This window comes from Bufo bufo, chromosome 1 (genome assembly GCF_905171765.1).
Source record: "Bufo bufo chromosome 1, aBufBuf1.1, whole genome shotgun sequence".
Taxonomy (NCBI): domain Eukaryota; kingdom Metazoa; phylum Chordata; class Amphibia; order Anura; family Bufonidae; genus Bufo; species Bufo bufo.
Window position 1 is genome coordinate 179,801,822 of NC_053389.1, and position 27,549 is coordinate 179,829,370.

A 27,549-nucleotide genomic window follows, 5' to 3' on the forward strand; every position below is an offset into this window, starting at 1 on the left:
GCAGCAGCTAGACATAGAGAAGAAACTGAACCAGCAGGTTGTGGCATACTGTACTTGGAGTGCACCCTGCCACCCCACATCAAAGATCCCCTGGACTACTGGACAGCCAAACTCGATTTGTGGCCGCAACTGGCCGAGTTTGCCCCGGACAAGCTTTCCTGCCCAGCCAGCAGTGTGGCATCAGAGCGGGTGTTTATTGCGGCAGGGGCCAGTTATCCCAAGGAGAACTCGCCTATCCATGGTGCCACACCTAAACTTTGTCAAATGAGACCTGTTTCTTCTGCCTACCTGCTTCTGCTACTATTCTGATGCTGCAGCCTGCCACACACCTGCTACCAGGTGCTTCTACAGCCACCCACTATCTTCAGCTGGTACTGGTATTGCCCCCACTCAGCACTATTTCACTGGGCCACTCTGTGGTCTCCTAATGCTGCTGCCACCTCACCACTATGTCACTGGGCCACTCTGTGTTCTCCTCATGCTGCTTCCACCTCACCACTCTGTGGTCTCCTCATGCTGCTGTCATCTCCCCACTCTGCCACTGGGCCCTTCTGTGATCTCCTCATGCTTCTGACACCTAACCTCTCTGTGGTCTCCTCATGCTGCTGTCACCTCAACACTCTATCACTGGGCCACTCTGTGGTCTCCTCATGCTGCTGCCACCTCACCACTCTGTGGTCTCCTCATGCTGCTGCCAGCTCACAACTCTGTCACTGGGTCACTCTGTGGTCTTCTCATGCTGCTGCCACCTCACCACTATGTCACTGGGCCACTCTGTGGTCTCCAAATGCTGCTGCCACCTCACCACTCTGTGGTCTCCTCATCCTGCTGCCAGATCACCACTCTGTCAATGGACCACTCTGTGGTCTCCTCATGCTGCTGCCACCTCCCCATTCTGTCACTGGGCCACTCTGTTGTCTCCTAATGCTGCTGCCACCTCACCACTCTGTGGTCTCCTCATGCTGCTGCTACCTCACGACTATGTCACTGGGCCACTATGTGGACTCCTTGTGCTGCTTCCACCTCACCACTCTGTGGTCTTCTCATGCTGCTGCCAGCTCACCACTATGTCACTGGGCCACTCTTTGGTCTCCTCGTGGTGCTGACACCTCACCACTCGGTGGTCTCCTCATGCTGCTGACACCTCCCCACTCTGTCATTGGGACACTCTGTGGTCTCCTCATGCTGCTGCCACCTCACCACTCTGTGGTCTCCTCATGTTGCTGCCACCTCAACACTTTGTCACTGGGCCACTCTGTGGTCTCCTCATGCTGCTGCCACCTCACCACTATGTCACTGGGCCACTATGTGGTCTCCTCATGCTGCTGCCAGCTCATCACTATGTCACTGGGCCACTCTGTGGCTTCTCATGCTGTTCTCACCCTCCCCACTTCATGACTGTGCCACTATTTTGCATTTTTGGCCTGAATGACATCACCATTTTTTTGACCCTTCTTCTGATCTGTCATAAGAATGGAAAAATGAGACACACAACAGATCCTGTCTATGTAGCAGCTGTAAGGCCTGTATAACATGGTTTGGTAGCCAAAAGCAGGAGTGGGTACAAAACACAGAAGACATGCAAATATTCCATTCACGTGTCATCTCTGTTTTTGATCCACTCCTGTTTTTTTAATTGGATTCAGCAATACTGATGGATTACTGACCAAATGCTGACCGAGTGAAGGCGGATGCTCAACAGACAGGATCCGTTTTTTGGGGGTTATTGTTCTGACGGATCAGAGGAAGAGCAAAATAATCAGTGACGTCAACTTACTGCTGACTGACACCCTCTCCACTCTATTTGTATAAGCGTTTAACAGAACAGATTCTGTAGAAATCTATGTGGAATCAGCTGACGACGGTGTAAAAGGAGTGCCCTCTTTCACGCTAGTAGGATCTTGGGCCTCTGCACGGTTCTTTATACCTGGCGCTAACATTGACCTGTAAGGCTGAGTTCACACTTGAGTTATTTAGTCAGTTTTGGCCCCATGAAGTAAGAGTGACGTCTGTCATACTGGCTTACAGTATTGTTTCACTACCACAGCAGACTCCCTATGCGTGTTTCTGCAAGACACAGTGTTCTACACCACTATACAGGCTCTCTGCAGCCAGGAAATAGCTGTTTTTTAATGAGATTCGCCACGAATAAATTCGGATCGAATCAAATCTTTTGGAAAATCTGGCGAACCGACCGAATTGAATTTTTGAGAAATTCACTCATCTCTAGTAACTACATGAAGCGAGAAGGAGAAAACTGCTGTATAACTTTGGAGGGAAAGGGAAGGACACTGCTTTGATTATTGTTTGAGGAGGCACAGCTATATTTACTTAAGGGAGTGAGATCTGCAAGTTGTACCATATGTAAGGTCTGGTTGAGGCAATCAATATGAGAGGTTGTTCATTATCATATACTGTGAAGTCACCCGCCAGAATCATCCTAGTTACACCCTTCCAGTCACACTTCTGTCACCTCTGAATTTGCACGTAGGTTGAAAACTAACAGGATGGGTTTTAAACTTGTCCTCCATAGATATGCTACATAATATTTCAATAATCCCAAACCCTTTTCCGAAAACATAAAAAGCTGCATGTAACTGCAGCAACATCGGGGTCACTCATTTCCAACTGTGCTTGTAGAGATGTATTAGGTGCTTTGTCTCTGAAGTTCTCTATGTTGTCAGACAAAGATCTGTAATTATCTTGTTCAGGCTTTGTTAATGATAGGGAAAGTTGGAAGGAGAAGAGAACATTGAAACAAAATATGGGTGAACAGGCTAGTCAGTAATTAAAACTAAGAAAGGCGATCATTATTCCCTCTCTTATCTCTCTTCAAGAGCTGGATAAATTAAACGGTCGTTTGCTAAAGTAAGATGGAGGAAGACAGGAATTAATGTTTTCACTCATGGCACACAAGTCTTCTTAAATAGACGCATTCATTTGTGCTGCCAATTATCATACATCCTCTTGACGTACCGGCTGTGTAGGAGTATATTCACAAGTGTCTGATTTCTTGCACAAATTTCTGCAGCTGAAAATCAGTTTCATTCCTCTGAATGGGATGTTTGTAAGCCCCATTCAAAGGAATGAGACAATAACAGAAATTTCGGCAACAAATCTGCTGTGTGTTAAGATACACTTGAAGCTCCTATGGTGAATTAAATCATTTGCACCTCTTTCCATACAGAAGTTCTCTGGGTTAGAAAATCCATTTTAAATACCCTATTATGATATTCAGAGTTTTTAGGGCATTCACAACTTTGATCTCTTACTCAGTGGGGAGAAAAGCTACAAAAGATTCTCTGTCTTTGAAGGAACCAGGATGTTCACAAATAGCTAATTGGTTTAAAGGATATGTGTCATCAGAAAATTAGTTATTGTCTAAATGAACTTTTTCTGTTATTTCTTTTAGAATTTTTGGTGATGTCATATACTGTACATATACAATATACAGTATATACTGTATATATAAATATATATATACTTCTGTATAATTAAAAAAAATATTAAGTCCTATGTTTTTCAAATTGGCTACTAAGTTAATTATTAGAAAATAAATATAACACTGCGCGCTATAATTGAGTGAATATATTATAATAAACTAGACTTTAATATAATATATTCACTCAATTATAGCGCGCAGTGTTATATTTATTTTCTCACATTTGGCATTCGTACAGCTTGTCTGCACAATACCCTCCATAGCAGGTACGGGACTGCTACAAACACCGCTGCGATTTCATATATGGTGAAGCGCTAGTTGAACTATATATCATTCTTTAAGTTAATTATTAGACTGACAATTCCTGTTCAGAAGTCATCTCATTATCATTGCAGATAGGATTACAATGACAGATAATGCTTCTGTTTAGATAACAAAGGATACCTCATTCACAACAGGTGATATCACAGCTCACCTCCACCCCCTTCCTGCACATTGACCTCTACAAAGAACATAGAACATACTTAAAACACTCTCCTACGCTGTAAAAGGTATCTCTAAATGGTATTAACAGCAGCTCAGCATAATGGCTGCCTTCATAATCGTGTATAGAAAATGAAGTTAAAAAATCTACAATTATAAATTATTTACCAAAATAGTGATGATACATTCACTTTAAATTGTAACTGTGTAATATTTCATCACCCCAAGTTACGTGTTGCAGGTGGTTTGTGGCCATGCTGCAGTGAAGAACCGCATGGCCAATTAACCTTTAGCTGCCTTTCTGTTAATAATGAAAACTGCACTGTATAGTTGGTCTTCATTGTTAATGGCCACTAGTGATAGACGAACATTGGTCGGGACGATTTGCGAACCTGCATTCACGATCAAATCTTCACAAACCGCGCATTCGCGGCGGGCCTATTCAATTTAATGGCAGGTGAACCTGAAAAAACTTCAGGTCATATTTTCAGCCAGCAAACACTTGCTAGAAGTACACAAATAGTCCCACAGCATGGACAGTGATATACCAGAGGGGGATCATTGGCAAAAATTCCCACAAAAAATATGTATTTTAATCAGGGGCCATTTTTATGCATCTTAAAGGGAAACTCTTAAAAATGTGCCCTTCTGATGCCTTGAACATTTTTATTTTAGGCCACGGGAGTACGGGCCCCAAAAATTAAGCATTCACCTGACAGAAAAGAACTTGTGATTATGTGGCTGGAGGTACATGAGGTGGTCACTGGATAAAAATTTTACTGTCGGACAGTACTGGCCCCAAAAATTAGGCATTTACCTGACAGAAAAGAACTTGTGATGATGTGGCTGGAGGTACATTAGACGGTCATTGGATAAAAATAGAACTGTAGGCCCCTGGAGTAGAGACCCAAAAATTAGGCATTCACCTAACACAAAAAAACTTGTGATTCTGTGGCTGGAGGTACATTAGGCATCACTGGATAACATTTTTAATGTAGGCCACTGGAGTACAGGCCCCAAAAAGTTGGCATTCACCGGACAGAAAATAACTTTGGCTGATGTGGCTGGAGGTACATTAGGCATTCACTGGATAAAAATTTTACTGTAGGCTAGTACAGACCACAAAAATTTGCCATTCACCTGACAGAAAAGAACTTTGGCTGATGTGGCTGGAGGTACATTAGGCGTTCACTGGATAAAAATGTTACTGTAGGCCACTGGAGTAGAGGCCCCACAATTTTGGCATTCACCTGACATAAAAGAACTTGTGATTCTGTAGCTGGAGGTACATTAGGCAGTCACTGGATAAAAACTTTACTGTAGGCCACTGGAGTACTGGCCCCAAAAAATTTGGCATTCACCGGACAGAAAAGAACTTTGGCTGATGTGACTGGAGGTACATTAGGCGTTCACTGGATAAAAATTTTACTGTAGGCCAGTACAGACCACAATAATTTGGCATTCACCGGACAGAAAAGAACTTTGGCTGATGTGGCTGGAGGTACATTAGGCGGTCACTGGATACAAATTTTACTGTCGAACAGTACTGGCCCCAAAAATTAGGCATTTACCTGACAGAAAAGAACTTGTGATGATGTGGCTGGAGGTACATTAGACGGTCATTGGATAAAAATAGAACTGTAGGCCACTGGAGCAGAGACCCAAAAATTAGGCATTCACCGGACACAAAAAAACTTGTGATTCTGTGGCTGGAGGTACATTAGGCATCACTGGATAAAATTTTTACTGTAGGCCACTGGAGTACAGGCCCCAAAAAGTTGGCATTCACCGGACAGAAAATAACTTTGGCTGATGTGGCTGGAGGTACATTAGGCGTTCACTTAATAAAAATGTTACTGTAGGCCACTGGAGTAGAGGCCCCAAAATGTTGGCATTCACCTGACACAAAAGAACTTGTGATTCTGTGGCTGGAGGTACATTAGGCGGTCACTGGCATGAGGAAATTCAATTACACATGGTCGTCACAGGTGTTGAATTCCTCAGAGATCCATGCCTTATTCATTTTTAGAAATGTGAGGTAGTCCACACTGTTGCGAGCTAGGCGAGTGTGCTTATCGGTCACGATCCCCCCCTTCTGCGCTAAACATCCTTTCAGACAGGACACTCAAAGAGGGCAAGCCAATAGGTCCATGGCAAATTGTGCCAGCTCTGGCCACAGGTCAAGCCTGCACACTCAGTAGTCCTCGCTTCTCAGAGCGTCCACAACGGCCGTTAACCCGATGTAGTCAGACACCTGTTGGTCTAGGCGTTCCCTGAGGCTGGATCCGGAGGGCGGCTGTCGATGGATTGGCTGCAAGAATGATCTCATATACGTAGTGACCAACACATCTTCAAATCGCCCTCTTCTTGCAGGTGCGGTAGGATTGGTACCCGCACCTGTTTCGCTGTGGGTGGAATTCCTCTGCCAGCGCCCGCAACAGGAGAATGCAGCATCTCTCGCAGCAAGGCCTGAAAATGCTGCATTCTGTCAGCCCTCTGTGATGCTGGTAACATGACCGCCATTTTGTGTTTGTACCGGGGGTCTAAGTACGTTGCCACCCAGTACTGGTCCTTGCCCTTTATGCTTTTTATACGGGGGTCCCTCTGCAGACAATAGAGCATGAAGCCCCCCATTTGCACTAAATTGGAAGTGGTGGAGCCGCCTGGCTTCTGCTCATCGCCCAGGAAAATGTCGTCCTCGGTCTCCTCCCCCAAGCCACAGACAACACCATGGATCCCCGAAAAGTTTTGAAGTCCCCCTCAAAGCCTGCTCTTCTTGCTCCTCCTCCTCCTCCCCCAGCCACCATCCTAAACTGACTGCTCTTCAGACTCCTGCTGACTTGTCTCAGATGGAGTAGCCCCCTGGGAATTTATTCAGCATTGCGACTTCCTCATCTTCCAGCTCCTGCTCAATGACACAACGCAATGCACACTCCAGAAAGAAGGTGTAAGGTACGATGTCACTGATGGTGCCATGGCTGCGACTGACCAGTTTGGTGATCTCATCAAATGGCCGCAGAAGTCTGCATGCGTCGCGCATGAGCAGCCACTGGTGTGGTAAAAAGAAACCAAGCTCCCCAGAACCTGTCCTGCTGCAGAGTTCTCTTTTTCTATTTTTATCATTTTTCTTTCTGTGCATGCAACATACATACCAGTACATGTTATTTTGAGTGAACCTACAGTTCTCACAATGTTCATGCTGATGTATACCTAGGGCTGTGACCTCTTTTTCCCTGCCAGCTGGGTGTTTGGGAGAGAGGTTGTATCTGACCTCCTTACCTCCTGTACACTTGTGCCTTATGTTTCATATAGTGTTTGTTATTTGATCATGTCTTAATAAATTACATATATTTTATATGTGTGTCTCCCACTTTTCTTTGGGGTTATTGGTTTTGTTTTTGGGTTGGCTCAGTATATTATACTAGACCCCAGTGTTATCTACACATTACATGTGAGTTTTTTCTTATAGGTTGGTCTGCTGCAGAGTTCATACAGGTAGTCATTAATGGCACATGGCTGCTGGAACAGCCTATCAAGCATATACAAGGTGGAGTTCCAGCGCGTCAGGCTGTTACAAACCAGACGTCTGACAGGCAAGTGATGTCGCTGCTGAACGGCGAGCCATGGCCGTGTAAGATCTTCTAAATTGGCCAGAGATTTTTCTGGCCTGCTGCAAGACGTTCTGGACCCTGGGGTATTTGGCAACGAGTCGCTGCACGACTAAGTTCAGGATGTGTGCCATGCATGGCATGAGTGTCATTTTGCCCTGTTTAGCCACTGATCGGCCCGTGACTGCAGAGCTGAAAGCAGTACAGGAGCGGTGTGCCTCTTGGCTTCCAGGCACAACAGCCGCAGCACAGCATGGCAACGTCTCACCTCGGATGTTGAATAGGTTCTGGGGAGCTTGGAGGGCGCAGCAGAAGATGCAGTAGAAGTGGAAAAGGAGGAGTCAGCCAAGGAGGAGACGGAGGATGGAGTAGGAGGAGGAGAAGAAGAGGCAGGCCTGCATGCAATCCGTAACAGTAACACCAAATCCACACAGGAGAAACAGGTTGCATGCTTGACGGACGTCAGAAGATTTACCCAGTGGGCAGTAAAAGTTATGTACCTTCCCTGCCCGTGTTTGCTAGACCATGTGTCTGTGGTCAGATGTATCTTGGCAACGACACTGTGTGCCAGAGATTTATTCACTTGCCGCTGAACATGGCCATATAGCTCTGGGATGCTCTTCCAGGAACCTTCCATTGCGGTGTGCCAATGGCCACAAATTTTCTAAAGGACTCAGAGTCCACTAGTTTATATGATAGTAGTTGGAGGGCTAGCAGTTCCAACAAGCCAGCGGTCACCCGTTGGGGAAGAGGGTTATCTGGCGTCATCATCTTTTAACGCTCGAACATTTGGGCCACGGAAGCCTGCCTTATGCCAGATGAACGTGACTATGGCGCAGTGGAAGGTGGCGTGGAGGACAAATGGGAGGAGAGAGGAGAAGAGGCAGGATGTGGAGTGCCGAGAGTGTGGCTATGTGGGTTCTGACGGCGTTGCTGCCACTGGGCTCGGTGATAGGAGGCCAGGTGCCTTCTTAAGGAGGTCGTCCCTTGGTGAGTGTTGGGCTTACCGCGACGTATGCGTTGACAGCACAGGCTGCAGATGGCAACACTATTGTCAGCAGCTGACACGTTAAAAAAAGCCCACACTGCGGAGCCATGTGCCAGCGTCCTGGAAGCGCCAGAAGTGACCGAGCATGGTGGATAGCTACCTCCAGATACATTTGCTTTTTGCCTCCTGTGCCCTGCGAGCTGTGCCTGCTTCTCCTCCTTTTCCTCCCTCTCTGCTGCTCTGTCTCTTCCTCTGAACCCCCCTCCTCTTCCTCTCTTGTGGACACCCATGTGACATCCATCGACACGTCATCATCCTCACCTTCACCGCCACTGACATTTGAGATCTCGGAGTAGGCAGCAATACAGAATGTAAAATGACAGCCAGATCGGGTTCTGTTATAGGGTGGGGGTGTGTCCATGTGCTGAAACGTCTCAATTGGCTGTCCTGTCCCACCTGATGGATGTGTCATGGGTTAAACTTCGGCGCAATGCAAAAGAATATGGTGCGCGCAAACATCGTTGTATGTTCGGCGGATCGCGAATGTTCAAAGTTCGCCGCAAACCGACCACCGGGCGAACCACAAGGTTATCACTAATGGCCACATGGCACCTTTAATGCAGATTTAAACATGGGCTGCACCCACTTCTCCAACTCCCTGCCCTTCAGGTGGGAGCCCTTCCTCTGCTGTCTGCTTTTCTTTCTTTTCCACATCATCTAATATAGATGAGAATATGTCATCAGGAACATCCAGCTCCTCCTCTCTCTGCATCTTGCTGATTTTTCTAGGACGGATATTTTGAAGGAGGATTTGGAAGAAGTAAAGCCAGCAACAGATGAGGATGGTCATCATTAAGACCTGCCCCCCCCTAAGGGGTGCAGACTGGATGGTATTGGTTGGCATGCTGGCAGTGGAATAATAAAGGCTTCCATCTTATTGGTATTGAATTACATATCGTAGTTTACGGCTGATGTAGGAATAAGTAAATGTAGAAATAACTAAAATTGATTTAGAATAAGTCCCCCTGCAGTCTCCCTGCACTTTTCCTTCAGTCTCCCTGCACCATTATGGATAAATTATATGAATAAACATTAGGCTGCAATGTATATGTTGCAGAGAAATTATGAAAATTGAGATTTGATCAAATCCCTAAAATGAAAATGGAGACTTGATCAAATCCCTAAGGGAAATTATCAATTCACGGAAGATGATGTTCCCTAAAGAAAGTAAATGATAATATAATAATATAAAAAATAATATTGTTTAGATATTAAAAGTATTTATTTAGTAGTAATACAACAATAGTCATTGAAACACAAATTATTAAAGAAAGTAAGTGATTTGATTATCAAATCCGTTAACTGTTTTAGTGAAAAGTTTAATATTTTTGATAGTATAATAATAATATGAAACAATATTGTAAGAAATAGGTACTTAAGCTAATATTTTTTTTAAAGAAAAAGGATACTTTTAGTGAAATTTTTAACATTTTTAGTGAATGTAATTAATAAATAATAATGTTCATTCATTTTTATTAAAACACGTTGTTGATTTGTGGCATCTCGAGTTGCAAAGTACCGTATTTTTCGCCCCATAAGACGCACCTTTTCCTCCCCAAAAGTGGGGGGAAAATGCCCCTGCGTCTTCTGGGGCGAATGCTTTCATTTTACATCGCAGCCTGCGATGTATGAGCGGGGAGAGAGGAGGGGCTGGAGTCCGGAACTAGGGGCGGGGCCCGGTGCAGTCACTGTACTCTTACACCGGGCCCCGCCGCTCACCGAAGTATTTCTAGACGGTAATCCTTAACCTGTTATTAAGTTTAACTAACGCTGCACTCTCCCCTGTTCCCCTGTATCCCCTGTATCCCCTGTATCCATACAGCACTTACTAACAAGCTTCCATAGCAGGCAGAGCGGACGGCAGCAGTAACATCACTCACTGACGTTGCGCGCCTGCTCCTCCCACTTCATGAATGAAGCAGGCGGAGCAGGCGCGCGACGTCACTACTGCCATCCGCTCTGCCTGCTATAGAAGCTTGTTAGTAAGTGCTGTACTGATACAGGGGATACAGGGGAACAGAGGAGAGCGCAGCTTTAGTTAAACGGATTACGGTCTAGAAATACTTCGGTGAGCAGAGGGCCGGTGTATTGGGGGACACTGTTATGAGGGGGATCTGTGGATGACACATATATAGCAGTGTCATCCACAGATCCTACCATAACAGTGCCATCAACAGATCCCCCACCCCATAACAATGTCATCCACAGATCCCCCACCCCATAGCAGTGCCATCCACAGATGCCCCTCCCCATAACAGTGCCATCAACAGATCCCCCATAAACAGTGCCATCCACAGATCCCCATAACAGTGCCATCCACAGATCCCCCATAACAGTGCCATCCACGGATCCCCCCATAACAGTGCCATCCACAGATCCCCCATAACAGTGCCATCCACAGATCCCCAACATGACAGTGCGTCATCCACAGATCCCCCATAATAGTGTCATGCACAGACCACCATTAGTTCAAAACCCCCCAAAAGCACACCTTTTGGTTAAAAATATATTTTTTCTTATTTTCCTCCTCAAAAACCTAGGTGCGTCTTATGAGCCGGTGCGTCTCATAGGGCGAAAAAATACGGTACGTTACTTTTTTTACAGGCACATCTTTTTGTTTTACATTGTATTTTGGATTGTTCACAAAAACACTTCTTAAATCCTTGACCTCCAAATAAGGATAATTTTTCTGCAATCTCACGCAGACTTAGGTTAGTTCGGGGAACTGTTTCGGTAAATGTTGAAGTAGCTATTTGAAGAACGTCTCTAGGTAGCCAATCTTTTATAATTCCAACTGAGGTACCAATTTGGTATAAATTATTTTTTATATCTAATACGATCCCCACAATGTTATTTCCATCTAATGGGCCTCTATCTACCTTAGGTACATATTCCAAAACTGTGGAATCCACTAACACGTCTTAAAATTTCTTCAAAGAAACATCTTTCATTTTTTCAGCTGATCTTTTCAGGTGTTTTGCAGCATTCAAATCTCAATTTTTATCATTTCTCTTAGGGATTTGATCAAATCTCCATTTTCATCTTTTCCATTAGGGATTTGATCAAATCTCCATTTTCATCATTTACCTGCGACATATACACAAACCCAAAGTATTTATAATATAACCACCACAGTGGCTGCTGAAACCCCAATGCCTTTTCGCAGTAGCTTCTTTTGCAACAACTGCAAAACAGTGTTGGGGCTTCAGGAGCCATTGTGGTCGGTATATTATATGCACTTTGGATTCATGTACACATTGCAGCCTAATGTTTATTCCCTTTTGGGTAATTGTAGTTGGTTTTCATTTGTAATTATTGCCTCTTATGGTGATTTTTTGTTATGTTACCACAGTTCAGCTCTTTGATTCTGTGTGGGTATGGGTTCCTCCTTTTTTTTTATTTTTTTTATTGTGACTTTTTAATCTAAATGTTTCAATAAAGATTATGGATTTTTTATTATTTTTGTGGTGTTGTAATGTTTGGATGTAATCATATAGTACATGCAAATCTCTTTGTAACAAAGCTAGAACCAGCCCTGTACCTCACATGGATCCAGAGATCTCCCCATTCATTGCTCTGCTAGATTTATATCAAGCTGACGGCTCAAGGGGAGTGTCTTTTCTGCTGCAGCTAAGGGGGCGTGTCCATGCTCTACCTATCACAACTAAAGAGGTAGTAGAAGGATGAATCTGAGCATGTGCAGACTTCTCAGTGGGCAGGACAAAGAAATAAGAAAAAAGCAAACAGCAGGTGGCGCTATACAGATACATTTTATTAAATAACTCAGTGGCTATACTAAAGTTCTAATTACATGCAATTACAAAAGTATTCAGATCCAGCTGGATTGAAAAGTGTAGAATATTTTTTGTGGGACAACCCCTTTAAGTGACAGGAGGAAGAGGAGGGGGAAGTGAGAAGGAAAAGAAAAAGGGAAAAAAGGAAAATATTTTTTTCCTATGCTCATTTAGGGGGTGGGTGGGTGGAAGACTGGGAGGTTAGGGGTATATGGATATTAAAATGGAAATATTTGTAATAGGATTATAGCTGTTATCTTTATATGTAAATTGTTTAATGAAGATTAATAAAAAAAAAATGTACTGCTTATCTACATAGGAGGTCTTATCTCTCTGTGCTGACTGCTAAAAAAAGTTTATTTTAAATATTAAATAAAATAAAAAACTTTCTGACAGTAGTGTCCCTTTAAAGGAATTCATGAGTAAATAAGGGATTATGGACATGCAATGATTGGTCACCTTTTAATGCTTTGTTTCCACTTAAATGTGTCTCATTATTCCTCAAAGGTTTCTAATGTTTACCTTCCATTGTAAATTAAATTAGAGCAATCTGCATTTCATGTTTGCATACACATATATTCTGTGCTGCCTAAAGAAAATGAAATACACATATTATGCCTATATGTTTCAAATAATTAAAGTGATATTGACCCCCGGGCCTATCATAGCTGAAGAGCAGTTATATTTGTGGGAAATGTTGCCTCAGTAAAGAGGCAATTAGGTGATAATCAGAATTTAATTGTAGGTGTCTCTTTGGATAGAAACGCTGGGGGGACATTTATCAAACCCCTACGCCAAACACCATTCATTCAAAAAAGTCTTTGCTACTTTCCAAAAGGGGTATGGTGTAGTCATGGCCATCAGCCTCTATAATTTATGCCAGTTTTCTGGGCGTAAATGACAACCGAACTCTACAGCAGCATGAGATGTTGTAGATTTCATTATAGGTGCATCCTTTGGCGGTACAGGGATAAATCTTCTCCACTATTGTAGTCTTTCGTTTCTTCATTGCACCTAAATTATTAATTATATGAAGGTATATTGGTAGATTATTGCAATAAACAGACCTGTAACCAGTGCTCTACTGCTGATGGCACACCACAGGAAATGATTGAGGGCCCATCCTTTTCCTTGGTTCCCCATGGTCCTCCTAATTAAACATGGTTCTGGGACTTTGGATCATTTTGTTAATTTGGAATTCTGACCCAGTGTCAGGGTGATAAATTCATTTTTACTAAGGTTTCAAGAGTACACCAAAGCAAATCATGGTGAGGGCCCACCTAGCATCTATATAGATTACGTACACATCCACTTTTAATAGCACCATACATTTCAATATCATTCCAGACACAGGACATGTCATCAATAAATTTGACTGGGTTATTTGTGTATCACCTCGTAAGAAACAGACCATAGTGGCTCGAAAGTCACCTCTAAATGAGGTTTCTTCTGCAGGACCGTTGTGGCCCATTATCCTGATGCAGCCTGACCTTGCTGGCACTGTACATAGTTAAAATGACTTGAATGAAAAGTACAAATACATAAAATGCTAAGTGTTATCAAAAACACAGATTGATTATACATCAAAAGATTATATATTTTTTTTCTAGGCTATGGAAGGTATTCTGGGCAAGGCAGACCTAGATTTAAACTCCTTGGAGATATCAGACGAGCTATTTAAAAATTCCTTTTAAGTTACAAGTTAATTGGGACTTTTAAGCAGTGTAAATTAATTCCTTGTTAATGTTATCTTGGGATTCACAGTGACAACACTTCTATAACTTCTTTTTTTCTTCTTTTTTTTACAGTGCTGGTATTGGCATTGGCTTCTATGGAAATAGTGAAACAAATGATGGTGTATATCAAGTGACCTACTCTCTCATGAATGCCAACCATACTTTGACCTCCATTGACTTGTTGGTGAGTTATCAGAATTAATGACATACATCACATAAATGTTATCTTGATTCAAATGGTTGTCCATTATGTTGGCAAGCCGTTGACTCCAAGGCATATCCTCATATAGGCCCATAGAAAGGCTGTATTACTGATTCAAAGCAGGCTTTAGCTCTTCTAGACACTGGTCACTGGTCCTTCCAAGCCTGTCATCTCACACAGCTCCTCCTTCACCCACTTGCAGCCTTTTTCAGAATTGACTCTACCACATCCACCCATTGTCACGTGCCGGAGGCCCAAGGCAGACCTCCAGGACATCTTACAAACATTACACAGACAGAAACAGACCAGTGACCAACAAAGGACTTTATTACAAATATAATAAATGAACTTGGCAGTAAATCAGGTTAGGCAATAGTGGTAGCACTACCACAGAACCAAGTGCACTGGCAGACCAGAGGCAAAACCCACAGGGTGGAGATCCAGTGAGCCCCATTCTTCACAGAGCCCCTGGTGGTGGGGATGAACTGGGCCGAGGGCTCACTGGTCGCAACTCCAGGAAGGTCCCGGTACACTTAGCCCCTACCTGCAAAGAACCACGCTAATGCAAGCACCAGCGGAAACAGACAACAACAGAACTGGAACCTATACAAACACAGGACATGGATGAGACAACAAGAAAAACGGGAACCAGCACAGAAGCAGATACCTGGACCCCATGCATAATGGAAGCATGTTGGTCTCAGGCAGAGCTGCACACAAACAAGCGATCCTCCCTCCAGAAAAACCCAAGGACCCTCTCACAAAGGTAGGACATACACAGGAAAAGAAGCAGTAAGGGACTGCAGGACAGACAAGGAACAGACTAGATCAGACGCAGTTAGAGCACTGCTAGGCTATACAAGGAACAGAGTGAATCCAGACAGGGAACAGGTACAGAAGAAAAGGCAAGGCATGGACAAGGATAACAACATAAACATCATACAGGACAGGTACAGAAGAACAGGCAAGTACATAACATCAACAGTTTACCAGGTGACACCACAAACAAGGGTAGATGGCAAAACCCCCTGGGTCAGAAGCAAGAGGCTACACCCATTAAGGCACAGGACAGAACTGACCTAATGGGTGAGCAGCGAGGTGCTACACCCAGCAAGATACAAGATAGACTGACCTCCTGGGTGAGCAGCAAGGTGCTACACCCAGCAAGACATAAGATAGACTGACCACAAGCCCCACAGCTCACAGAAAGATATAGCTGCATAATGAGGGCACCTGACAAGCACACCCAGGCACAGATCAGGGGAGGTTAACCCCATCAGAACCAGGAGTACCAGAACCATAGAACAAACAATACAGGCCACAGGTCACACACAAGGCTGCAGCCAGCAGGCATTGAAGAACAAGAATACATGGGAACACCCACAGCCAGTATACAAAGCGCATGCAGCCAGCCTGCACGGCACCAGAGACAGGAGCCACAGAGATGCAGAAAGGAATCCACAAACACTGGCCACAGTTTACACACTACACTGCAGCCAGCATGCAGTCCCAAGCAACCAGCATACACAGATGTCAGCCTGCAGCCAATACGCAAGGGAGCCTGCAGCCAGCCTGCACGGCAACAGTGATAAGAACTGCACAGTGACAGCCTGCACAGAGCTCTTAAAAGCTGTCAGTTCCTATCTCTAGACTATTCCAGCCAACTGGTTTAAAGCACTGTGGTCCTCTTGGCCAACTTAAGCCTGCTTCCCAGTGACCTTCCTTCTCCAGGCCTTGCTAGGTGATATCAAGTTGACCCATCTCGCCTATGGATCTCCCAACAGCACATTAGGTGAACCTACATGTACCGTCTCCGTAGCTCACTTGTCACTCACTCAACAAGCCACTTGTTATACTTCTCTTTCGATGAACAAATCACTCTGGCCTCCAGTCGACTGATACTCAGCACCACTGCACCAATGAACAGCCTAAGAATTACACAGACCAATCACAAGTCTTCCAGGCACCATAAGGCTTTTGTGACTTTTTGAGGTCGCTCGTGCAAAATATTTGTGACTTTTTTGAGTTTTGAAAAGAAGGTAGGAATGTGGGCATGGTTAGCTATGTTAATGAATTTCACTCCAGATTTATGATTGGGACTTTCTTAAAAAGTCACAAAAAAGTCCAAAAGCTACTCCAGTAGGGAGTGATTCAGAAAACTGAAGTAACATTTCTAGACAAAAGTGTTAAAGAGGCTTAAACAGGAGCCAAATTTAACAACCAATATGTGATGTTTAATACATTTGGCACAATGCTCCAAAGCAGACTTCAAATATTACCCTCATGATAAATTCCCCATACAGTCTTTTTACCTTTAGCAAGATTATAACATATACCTTCCCTTACAAACTATCTATCCAGGGCTCTTTCTTTTTTTGATGCATTGGTGGTCACAGGATCATAAAGTCACCTCTCACATTTCTCCAAAGATGAAGACAGAAACTACGATGAAAATGTATCATGTACCACTGAAAAACTTCAAAGGGGTTTAAATCCTTTTCATGTACACAATATTTTAGTATTTTAGTATTTTTATACAAGCCACTTGCTTATGAAGAACATTGAATTAGGAATTTAAATGTACTGAGATAAATCCAAAAAATGGGTTAATCATCCTAACCAATAACTTGTACCTGGGACCTAGAAAAGACTTCAAAGCTAGATTTATTTTGATCACTTAATTCCTCAGCATCTAACATTCTTGGGTCGACTATTCCTCAAAATATATTACTCTTCCCTTACTTGCAAATTTCTCTCAAGAGCTCAATTTAAGTACTGTAGCTGATGGTTGTTTAGTAGCTGCATCTAATGTAATGTCTATCACAAGTTTGGGTCTTGGTTCAGTTTGGGTCTTGGTGGATTCTGTTCTATGGAGTGATGAAACAAAGTGGATCTTTACAGACCTATGGATCAGTGATATCTGCAGAAGAGGGGGAAGAATGAAACATACGCTGAAAAGAAAAGCCTGTCGACAGTAAAGCATGGCCAAGGCTCAGTGATGGAAACCTGGACCTGGACTGGAAACCTTCATTGTGTGGAGAATGTTTTCAATCAAGTATCAGGAACTCCTGGTAAAAAAAAGTCATGCCACACATGAGTAAGCTGAAGTTTGGGCGTCATTGGACCTTCCAAAAGGACAATAATCCCAAGCATACCTCTAAGTCCACCAAGGCTTGCTTTCACAGCAGGTCCTGATTCTGGAGTGACCGTCACAGTTGCCTGATTGCAACTTCATAATCTTTAGTGGGATTTGAAGAAGGTAGTTGCAGCACGCAAACCCAAGAATATTAGTGAACTGGAGGTCATTACCCACAAGGAATACGCAAAAAATTCCTAAAAGGAATACTGCCAGAAGCTGGTGTCTTGCTATGTATCATCTATTAATGATGCTTGTCATGAAGGAGCTGAATAATTCTGAGACTGCAGTAGGCATTGAAAGTGGCATTTTGTGTTGAATTTTATTTGTGCCGCACTATTTAAATAGTTTTTGTTTGAATGGTTTATTGCAACAGCGAAAAGTAGGTAAATTTGGCTAATAAACCTAATTTGCAGAGGGGTATTTATTCATTTTGAATGTAACTGTGATTGGCTAATGGTTTACTACAAAATGATATCTGTGGTTTTACAAGTTGCTGCTTGTAACTTTATGTATTATGACATACAAACAATGTCATAGAAGCTATGCTCTTGTCTGAGTATAACATGCATACATGCACATGAATAAATATACAAGAGAAGCACATGAAGTTTATTAGATCACATCATGTGACAATTATAATCTGCAGCATACATTTTATTACAGGGGCAGACATAGACAGCAGAGGGCCTCTGTGCAAAGAATGTGCCTGGGCCCTCCCAACCTCCATACCAAATTCTCAACCAAACCTACAGTTGCAAGAAAAATTATGTGAACCCTTTGGAATGATATGGATTTCTGCACAAATTGGTCATAAAATGTGATCTGATATTCATCTAAGTCACAACAATAGACAATCATAGTCTGCTTAACCTAATAACACACAAAGAATTAAATGTTACCATGTTTTTATTGAACACACCATGTAAACATTCACAGTGCAGGTGGAAAAAGTATGTGAACCCTTGGATTTAATAACTGGTTGAACCTCCATTGGCAGCAATAACGTCAACCAAACGTTTCCTGTAGTTGCAGATCAGACGTGCACAACGGTCAGGAGTAATTCTTGACCATTCCTCTTTACAGAACTGTTTCAGTTCAGCAATATTCTTGGGATGTCTGGTGTGAATCGCTTTCTTGAGGTCATGCCACAGCATCTCAATCGGGTTGAGGTCAGGACTCTGACTGGGCCACTCCAGAAGGCGTATTTTCTTCTGTTTAAGCCATTCTGTTGTTGATTTACTTCTATGCTTTGGGTCGTTGTCCTGTTGCAACACCCATCTTCTGTTGAGCTTCAGCTGGTGGACAGATGGCCTTAAGTTCTCCTGCAAAACATCTTGATAAACTTGGGAATTCATTTTTTCTTCGATGATAGCAATCCGCCCAGGCCCTGACGCAGCAAAGCAGCCCCAAACCATGATGCCCCCACCACCATACTTCACAGTTGGGATGAGGTTTTGATGGTGGTGTGCTGTGCCTCTTTTTCTCCACACATAGTGTAGTGTGTTTCTTCCAAACAACTCAACTTTGGTTTCATCTGTCCACAGAATATTTTGCCAATACTGCTGTGGAACATCCAGGTGCTCTTGTACAAACTGTAAATGTGCAGCACGGTTTTTTTTGGACAGCGGTGGCTTCCTCTGTGGTATCCTCCCATGAAATCCATTCTTGTTTAGTGTTTTACGTATCGTAGATTCGTTAACAGGGATGTTAGCATATGCCAGAGACTTTTGTAAGTCTTTAGCTGACACTCTAGGATTCTTCTTCACCTCATTGAGCAGTCTGCGCTGTGCTCTTGCAGTCATCTTTACAGGACGGCCACTCCTAGGGAGAGTTGCAGCAGTGCTGAACTTTCTCCATTTATAGACAATTAACATTTTGCACAAACAGTAAAGTCTGAATGCCCTAAACGAGCGATACCTGTCTGAGTTCAGTGCACGGCCTTGATGGTTCTAGGCCTTCTATGGATGCCTGTTCTCTTTCTCTTAGGGTTAGTTAAGTTACTTTGGCACCTGTGCATTTAGCAATAAATCACTATATTTATCTTTTTGCAAACAATTAAAGGGTTGGCCACTTTCTGGCTACTGATGATCAATGTGTTTGTAAGATAAATATATGGCACTTACTAATCTAGCCTTTTTTTATATTCTGAGCCATTTTCTATATTTCATAAGGTATACTCCCTTGTTGGTCAAGTCTTTTGTGCTGTACACACATAGGTCCTTTCCATAAAATGGCTGCTGATGGAGGGTCATGTGACCAGGAAAATCACTCAGTCTCCTCCATTCATACACACTGCACCTGCACTAAACATTTAACATTGCAAATTCAGTTGGCAAATGCGGTGTCTTTGAGTGAAGAAGGCTGAGTGATGTGTCTGGAGTTATTTTTTCCTGGTCATGACCCTCCATCAGTGGCCATCCTATGGACAGGAACTCTATGTGGAGAGCACAGAGGATTTGCCCAACAAGGGGACATGACTTAAGAAATATAGCAAATTACACAGGAAAACAACAAAGGATATATTAGTGAGTGTCATATAGTCATCTTACCTACACATTGGTCAAAAGTATCCATAAAGTGACCAACCTCTTTAACCTTATATCTCTGCTGGGTCACTGCACAAGGAACGATACAATGTCACTTAAGAGTGGTACTCTTAACTGTTAAGGATCAGTGAGTGTGGACCCTCTGTGCCAACCAACCGGCTTAACTTTGGGCTAACCTTAAAGGGGTTATCCGAGTTATGAAAAAAAATAATATAGCACTGAATATCTGATATATAACTGAGCTAAGCAAGTTTTATGCAAAAAAAAAATATATATTTCCTAATTTCCCTGGTTCTTTTCTTGCCCTTAGGTTTACATGCAATAAAAACAATCTCTGCCCCTCCCCTGCACTGCTAAGGGAGTGAATACAAGAGCTGCCCTGAGTGACATGTCTGCCTGCTGGGAGACTCTGTAGCTTGTTGTATGTGTAGGACTACAAGTCCCAGCTGTATAATGACACTGCTAAGGGAGCGGATACAAGAGCTGCCCTGAGTGCTGGGAGAAAACAGCAACTTGTAAGTGTAGAACTACAAGTTCCACTTATATAATGACACTGCTAATACACACAGGATCTTCCCCCTACCTGTAATGCTTTGCAGAACTTCTCTGTCAGCTCCTGTGCCCAGCATTTGTCTCCTCAATGCCTGCAGCTACACAGTAAACACTTCAGCCCTGAGTCTGTGCAGCTGAAGGGGTTAAGATTCCTAGCATAGAGCACACAGCCGGCAGAGAAGGGGGGGCATGGCCAGCACAGTGACATTTCGTTTACAGACTTGTAAACGACCTTTATCAGAGCAGGGAGAGAAGCTGACATCACAGGTCATGTGACCCTCAGTGAAATCTGAGAAACCAGGCACTGCAGATAAAGTGAGTGAATTGGAAAGCTGTTACATTTGCCCAGTTAGGAACATAGAAAGAACAAAAAAATAACTCGGATAACCCCTTTAAGGGAGTTATTCTGGCACTCCCCCAGTATTTACACTTTAACCCCTGAAGAGGGATCTGGACTTTGCTGTGGGGGAGCAACCAGACTGATACCTCCTTGTATAGTCCCCATGTGGTTGGCAGCTGACCCACTGGGGTCAAGGACTCCAGTGCAAGCACTGGGAGCCCACAAAAAAGAAAAGGCACCACAAACGCAGGAAAACCGCAGGAGCAGTCTAAACAGTCACCAAGGCTTAAAGGCACATTTTTACTAGATAGCAACATGGATGCAGCAGCTTGCAATGAATTAAGGATGGCATAGTGAGCAGCATGACATCCACAGCCACAGGGAACAGTAGGGCTGCAGCCAGGAAAACTGGAGACATAAAAATAACCTGTTTCCATTCCAGTACAATACAGTACATGGCCTCCCCAAGGGCCATGTAATTAGTAACAGGTGGAGTTAGATAATGTCAACAGTGAACACCATACATTCCTTTCCTGTTTCTTACCCTATTTTAGACCATGTTAAGATGATATGACAACTTCAAGCAGTGACGCTCCAGAATATTATCAGCAAAGGGTATTCAAACCCATGAAACTCAATTGAATAAGCCAAAGGAAGAGTATATGCCTCTGCACATAATTCATAGGGTCCACATTTTGGTGACTTTGGGGGCAGTCCCTTCTTATATGCAGTGGCTTTTATAAGATCACACATGCGTTAACCAGGTTGATCCAATAAAAAAAAAACTAAGGCTATTCACACATTTCTGGCACAATATCAAAACATTCTAATATAGAGTTTATCAGGAACAAATAGTCTACTAAGTGGCATTTCTGGGGTAACAATATTTTAGACAATCTTCTGCTAAAAAAAAAGTTCAACATTGAGGACTTCCCTTTACAATGCCACCTAAGGTACAGATGTCAAGTAGACCAAAGAGAGTTTTAAAGGACATCATAAAAACAAACACATTGCATGATGAATGTTGGTAGTACTCCAAAGTTAAGTCCTTAGATACTTAAAATACAGAACAGACATTCCGTGAGTGCAGCATTTTGGTAATCCCAATATGTTCCTCCAGATGTGAGCTATCTATAGCTTTTTAATCCAGGGATTCTATCCTCACCCTTCTCTTTATTGTCAAGTTTCAATATTTGTTGTGTCCACTTTAATTCATAGAACCTGGAGCCTTTACACTCCACAACAAATGTTGAAAGTGGCCTCTGCTGCCGAGCTCCTGCCTCTTCTATTATCCCAAGGGGGTTACTTGTCATAATACATTAAAACAGCAAATCATTCATGCAGAACTGTGTTGCCTTATTGTGCATCATAAGCCTCTGGCAAAAAAAAAATTGCTCTGCTATGCCTGGCAATGAGTAGTTGCAGGGGAGAGGTTGAGGGTTTGCCTTCTGTACTACTGACATGGACTTCAGTACCCATAGTGCCTGTAGGTGTTACCAGGACTGTAACATAGTAAAAGAGAATTTAAAGCAAAGCCAAAAATTGTCATTATGTGTTTAAAGAGTAATTTCACATGAAATTGTACTTTAATTTCACGCAGTCTGTAACATGAGTGTTTGAGATTGTGCAGTATCTATAAGGTATATGCAGCAGGTTCCAGAAAAAAATTGGATGGCTTTGTTGGATCTGCATAGGGATCGTCTCACTACTCTGCTGACATATGGATGTATGACGGAAGCTGAAAGAAGCCTAAAACCAGGTTAGAATCGGTTTGTTCTCTTCCCAAGTACCTGGGCAGCTTGTACTGTATATGCACAGTGGCATGCTGGTATACGGCTGGCATGTGATCGCTGCAGTCAATCACTGTCCTCAACGTAGACCACTGAAGACAGTGATTGGCTGCTGTGGTCACATAGTTTAAAGAAGAACCAGACCAGCACCGCAGAGAACAACGCTAGAGAAAGGCGTAAGTATAACATGATTTTTTAAATCTATTTTAGGGCTTGTCTGCGATTTTTCATTATCTTAGACAACCCCTCTAAGCCATACTTAAAGGAACTGGAATGTTAGGACTGGGCAGGGGATTAGCATATAGCATGCTGCTCAGGGTCTTTAACTCTTCCTGTTGTAAATCAGCACTGAAAATTTTATAATATTTAAGTAGATAATTTCAGTGGTCTGTTGATACCAACCACATGGGCATATCTGTGGCATAATACTATACTCAGGAAAGCTGTAGGTGGAGCACCAATAAATAGAGTTGAGGTTTAACCTGTAACCATGGGATCCCATTGCAAAACTTGGAATCGTACACCACTTTGCTGTAACCACCTTCAGAATAGTGTGAGACAGTGACAGGTCTCACGCAGGTTAGAGGCAAGGAAGGGGTGGATAGTGCGGTCCACGCCCCTATTCCACCACAGGTGAGACCAGCTGGAGGTACTCAGTAAGGGGAAAGTGTGTTACCTGTGGACAGAGGCCTGGAGGCTCTGTCTGTGTGGTCTCAGCTGGGCAAAGCTGAGGGACCACAAGGCTGGGAGATAGCCTGGAGTTGGGTGACGAAGCGACGCCTGGGAGGGTCACAGGGCTATAGACAGGCGGACTACTAAGCCCCAATCCCCCACCATAAACACTGAACTGGAGACAGTGGGCGTACTGGACTCTGTACAGCCAGAAGGCCGTGCGACATTGGCTTACAAAGCCGCATGAGTTCACAGGGTGTGAACTGGGACCTAGGTGAGTCAGGAAACTTTATGTTTAGTTAGAGCCTGGACGGGCGAGTGTTTATTATTTTGGCATTTTGTTGTTGCTGGTGTTGCACAATAAATGCACTGTTTGGCCCTGAAACCTGGTGTCCTAAAGGCGTATCTGTGAGAATGACCCCCGGAGAAGAGCAAACCCCCCACAATAGTAACAGAAATGGTTAGTGTCTAAGTTCATAACATGAAAAGTTTAATGATAATTTTGGCCTCCCTAAAGTACAGGGATAACAGTCACAGTCAGTGGCGTAACTAACATGGAGGCGGAACATGCCACTGCTAGGGGGCCTTTGAGGGACTGCGCTAAACTGCTTTTCATGTTCCTAATATACAGCACTGTACAAAGGTTTTAGGCAGGTGTTGTAAAATTCTACAAAGTAAGGATGGTTTCAAAAATAGATTTCTTTTATCAATTAACAAAATGCAAAGTGAATGAAAAATACAGAAATCTAAATCAAATCAGTATTTGGTTTGACTACATTTGACTACCTTTGTCGTCAAAAAAGCATCAATTCTTCTAGGAACATCTACACACAGTTTTTGAAGGAACTCAGCAGGGAGGCTTTTCCAAACATCTTGGAGAACTAACCACAGATCTTTCGTGGATGTAGGTTTGCTCAAATCCTTCTGTCTCTTTATTAATCCCCTACAGACTCAATGAGGTTCAGATTAGGGCTCTGTGGGGGCCATATCAGCATATTCTGCACTCACTGTTCTTTATGCAGAAGACATTTCTTTATGACATTGGCTGAATGTTTGGGGTCATTCTACTGTACATGACCAAAGGGGGATGGGTAACATAGACTTCTGTGCATGTTATTCACTCCTCCACTATCAATCGCAGAGCATACTTGCTGTCTGATTGTCACATGGATGGTCATTTTTCCACAAAAGTAGTGATAGTTATTTATTGACGCCATGACCCAGACATTTACCAGTGTCTGGATCATGGCAAAAAGCTGCACCAAACACTTTCACCACAAGCACACCAACATTCATTAATTTTACATTTTATATTTATATAAGTGCAAGCGTCGGTGTATGACTAGAATTTTACATTTTACACTGTCCATATCCTGACCTTTTATACATAAAATGTGCTATTAAAACACATATTTGGTATACGTTTGGTAACACGTTATTTATGCCATGTGGTGAGGTAGGGGGCCTTTTCAATAGTTTCCTAAAGGACCCAGCTATTTATATTTATGCCCCTGATTATCAGGTAATAGCTGCACCTATTCTGAGGGAAATGAGCCATTAGAACCCTTTCACTTGGACCAGTGATCGAGTACTCATAAAGACACTCATTCCTGATCATTGCCCAGTGTAAACAGGCAGCGATCAACCAATAAGTTTGTTGGATCTTTTATAGAGGCACAAAAATTCCGGCCGGTCTCCAGCACATCTTCTTGTGTAAACAAGAAAGGGGCTACCAAGAGTAAACAAGGTGAATGGGGATGATAATAATTGCTCATCCCCCTTTCAGTCTGCATCAGCCAGAGTGAGACATTTTAAACAAGCACCATATTGTCAATTGGTGCTCGTTATGGCCCTTCATCAGGCCTGTAGAAGGTCCCTTACTAAGGAGAGCCCTGGAGGGTGGCTTTAAGGTAATTCATTTGATTGACACTTGATATGACATATTTAGCATTATTTTTAGTAAGTATTACTTTTACATTATGTTCCCACAGATTTCAGACACGGTGCAACTTCTCAACTCTGTAGTCAAGAGCGACCTAACTCAGCTGGAAGAGATTTTTTCTAAACGTACAGATTTTTTGGTCATTGTTCGAAACACCAGGAGGGAAGTGGAATCCGTGGCTCAGCACTTGGCAGAGCTTTCCTTCTGGAAGGGAGTTGATGTGAATCCACATGCCGTGGCGGAACAAGTTAATTTCATTGAAGATTACAGGTGAGAGCTTCTGAGCTTGTCAAAGTTGGCAACATTGACTTATACAACTTGTGGTTCTACTTTACTGATCACAATACTTTTCACTTTTAGCCTGCTTGTGTATTTACATATAGCATTAATCTGAATATATAGATGAATGACCTTGTAAAATATCTTGTGCTGATCGTGAGTTAGAGCCTGTATTATATCTCAGAGCTGCATTCATAATTCTACTGGATTCAGAGCTGAAATATCTCTTGAGCGCTTAAAGGGCTTCTGTCACCCCACTAAACTCATTTTTTATTTTTTGGAGTACTTATAATCCCTATCCTGCGATATATCTATACATTATGTTATTAATCATTTTCATTCAGTAGATATGTCAAAAAACGTACTTTTATAATATGCTAATTACCTGTCTACCAGCAAGTAGGGCGTCTACTTGCTGGTAGCAGCCGCAAAAAACCGCCCCCTCCTCCTGTTGATTGACAGGGCCAGCCGCGATCTCCTCCTCCGGTGGCCCTGTCAGCATTTAAAAAATCGCGCGCCTGTGTTGATTCGGTGCATGCGCTATGAGATGAGGAGGCTCGCCTCCTCAGCACTCCCTCAGTGCGCCTGCGCCGATGACGTCACCGAAAGAGAAGACGTCATCGGCGCAGGCGCACTGAGGGAGTGCTGAGCAGGCGAGCCTCCTTATCTCAGAGCACCTGTGCCGAATCAACACAGGCGCGCGATTTTTGAAATGCTGACAGGGCCACCGGAGGAGGAGATCGCTGCTGGCCCTGTCAATCAACAGGAGGAGGGGGCGGTTTTTTGCGGCTGCTACCAGCAAATAGACGCCCTACTTGCTGGTAGACCGGTAATTAGCATATTATTAAAGTAAGTTTTTTGACATATCTACTGAACGAAAAGGATTAATAACATAATGTATAGATATATCGCAGGATAGGGATTATAAGTACACACAAAAAAAAAAAGAGTTTAGTGGGATGACAGAAGCCCTTTAATGCCAGCGCAGAGTTTGCTGTGCTGATGTGCACATGGGAAGTATTTATTTTCGGCACCTTATACTACTGTAAATGCTCAGTTTCCAGGATTTACCTATGAGGATCTATGCTACAAATAGCTCATCAATATAAAATTGGCCAGGGTCCTCTGACGATCAGCTGTTTTCACTAGCTAAGGTGGCGGGAACAAGTTCCCAGAATTACAAAGCTCTGTACAGTGTGTAGTGGCTGTGCCTGGTTACTGCAAAGCTGTGCCTATTCAAGTGAACAGGACTGTTTCCATTCACATCCAGCTGAATTGTGAATGCAGCTCTAGGTTATAATACAGGCTAGAACTCAAGGTCACGGAATCTTATGTATTATGCAAGTGATAATTATGTAAATAGCATCTAATTTTATAAACCATAAAATGAGTTTCAAAGGTGAACGTATGCTTTAGGCACAGTATGAAAATCAGGATAACGTGGTGACTTTTCACGTTACAAATTTGCTTCAACAAAAAAAATGTACTTAGATTTATAAGATAATAAAATAGCGCTGAACCCTTGCCATTTTAGAGAACGTATATACCGGCACATGTTCAGTCCTTCTGCATGAGGAAAAATAGCTTCTGAGTTAAGTAACAATTTGCTCCATGTCAGCAAAATAAAACTATCATATACAATGATTGCCTGCAGCCGTCATACCTCTATGACACTGCTGCAGCCTTGTATACTGGCAGGAGGACTGAAGCTGCGGCACTGAGAACGACAAGGGAGAAACAGGTGGGTATATGATTTTATATAAAAAAAAATTTAAACCCTTAAGTTTGTATATTCAATACCACATTATGGCTGGATCCACACTCTGCATTTTGTAGTTAATAATTTGCGGCATTTTTGTTGGCGTTTTTAATAGCTTTTTTTTGCAGCTGGATGTCAGAAATCCATTGACCATAATGAGGTCCATCAAGTTATTGTTATGGTGTCCGTCACTTTAAGAGAAAATAGCACATCATGC

At 43.0% G+C, this 27,549-nt stretch overlaps 1 protein-coding gene across 2 annotated transcripts in view; it reads left to right on the forward strand.

Moving 5' to 3' along the window:
* Positions 1-27,549, forward strand: part of TTYH1 (tweety family member 1) — a 203,729-nt gene that overhangs the window by 125,923 nt on the left and 50,257 nt on the right. For both annotated transcript variants that reach the window (XM_040432833.1, XM_040432839.1), the window contains exons 3-4: positions 14,184-14,295; positions 25,344-25,564. In XM_040432833.1, the coding sequence (XP_040288767.1) occupies positions 14,184-14,295; positions 25,344-25,564 (333 nt within the window). The remainder of the gene's footprint in view (positions 1-14,183; positions 14,296-25,343; positions 25,565-27,549) is intronic.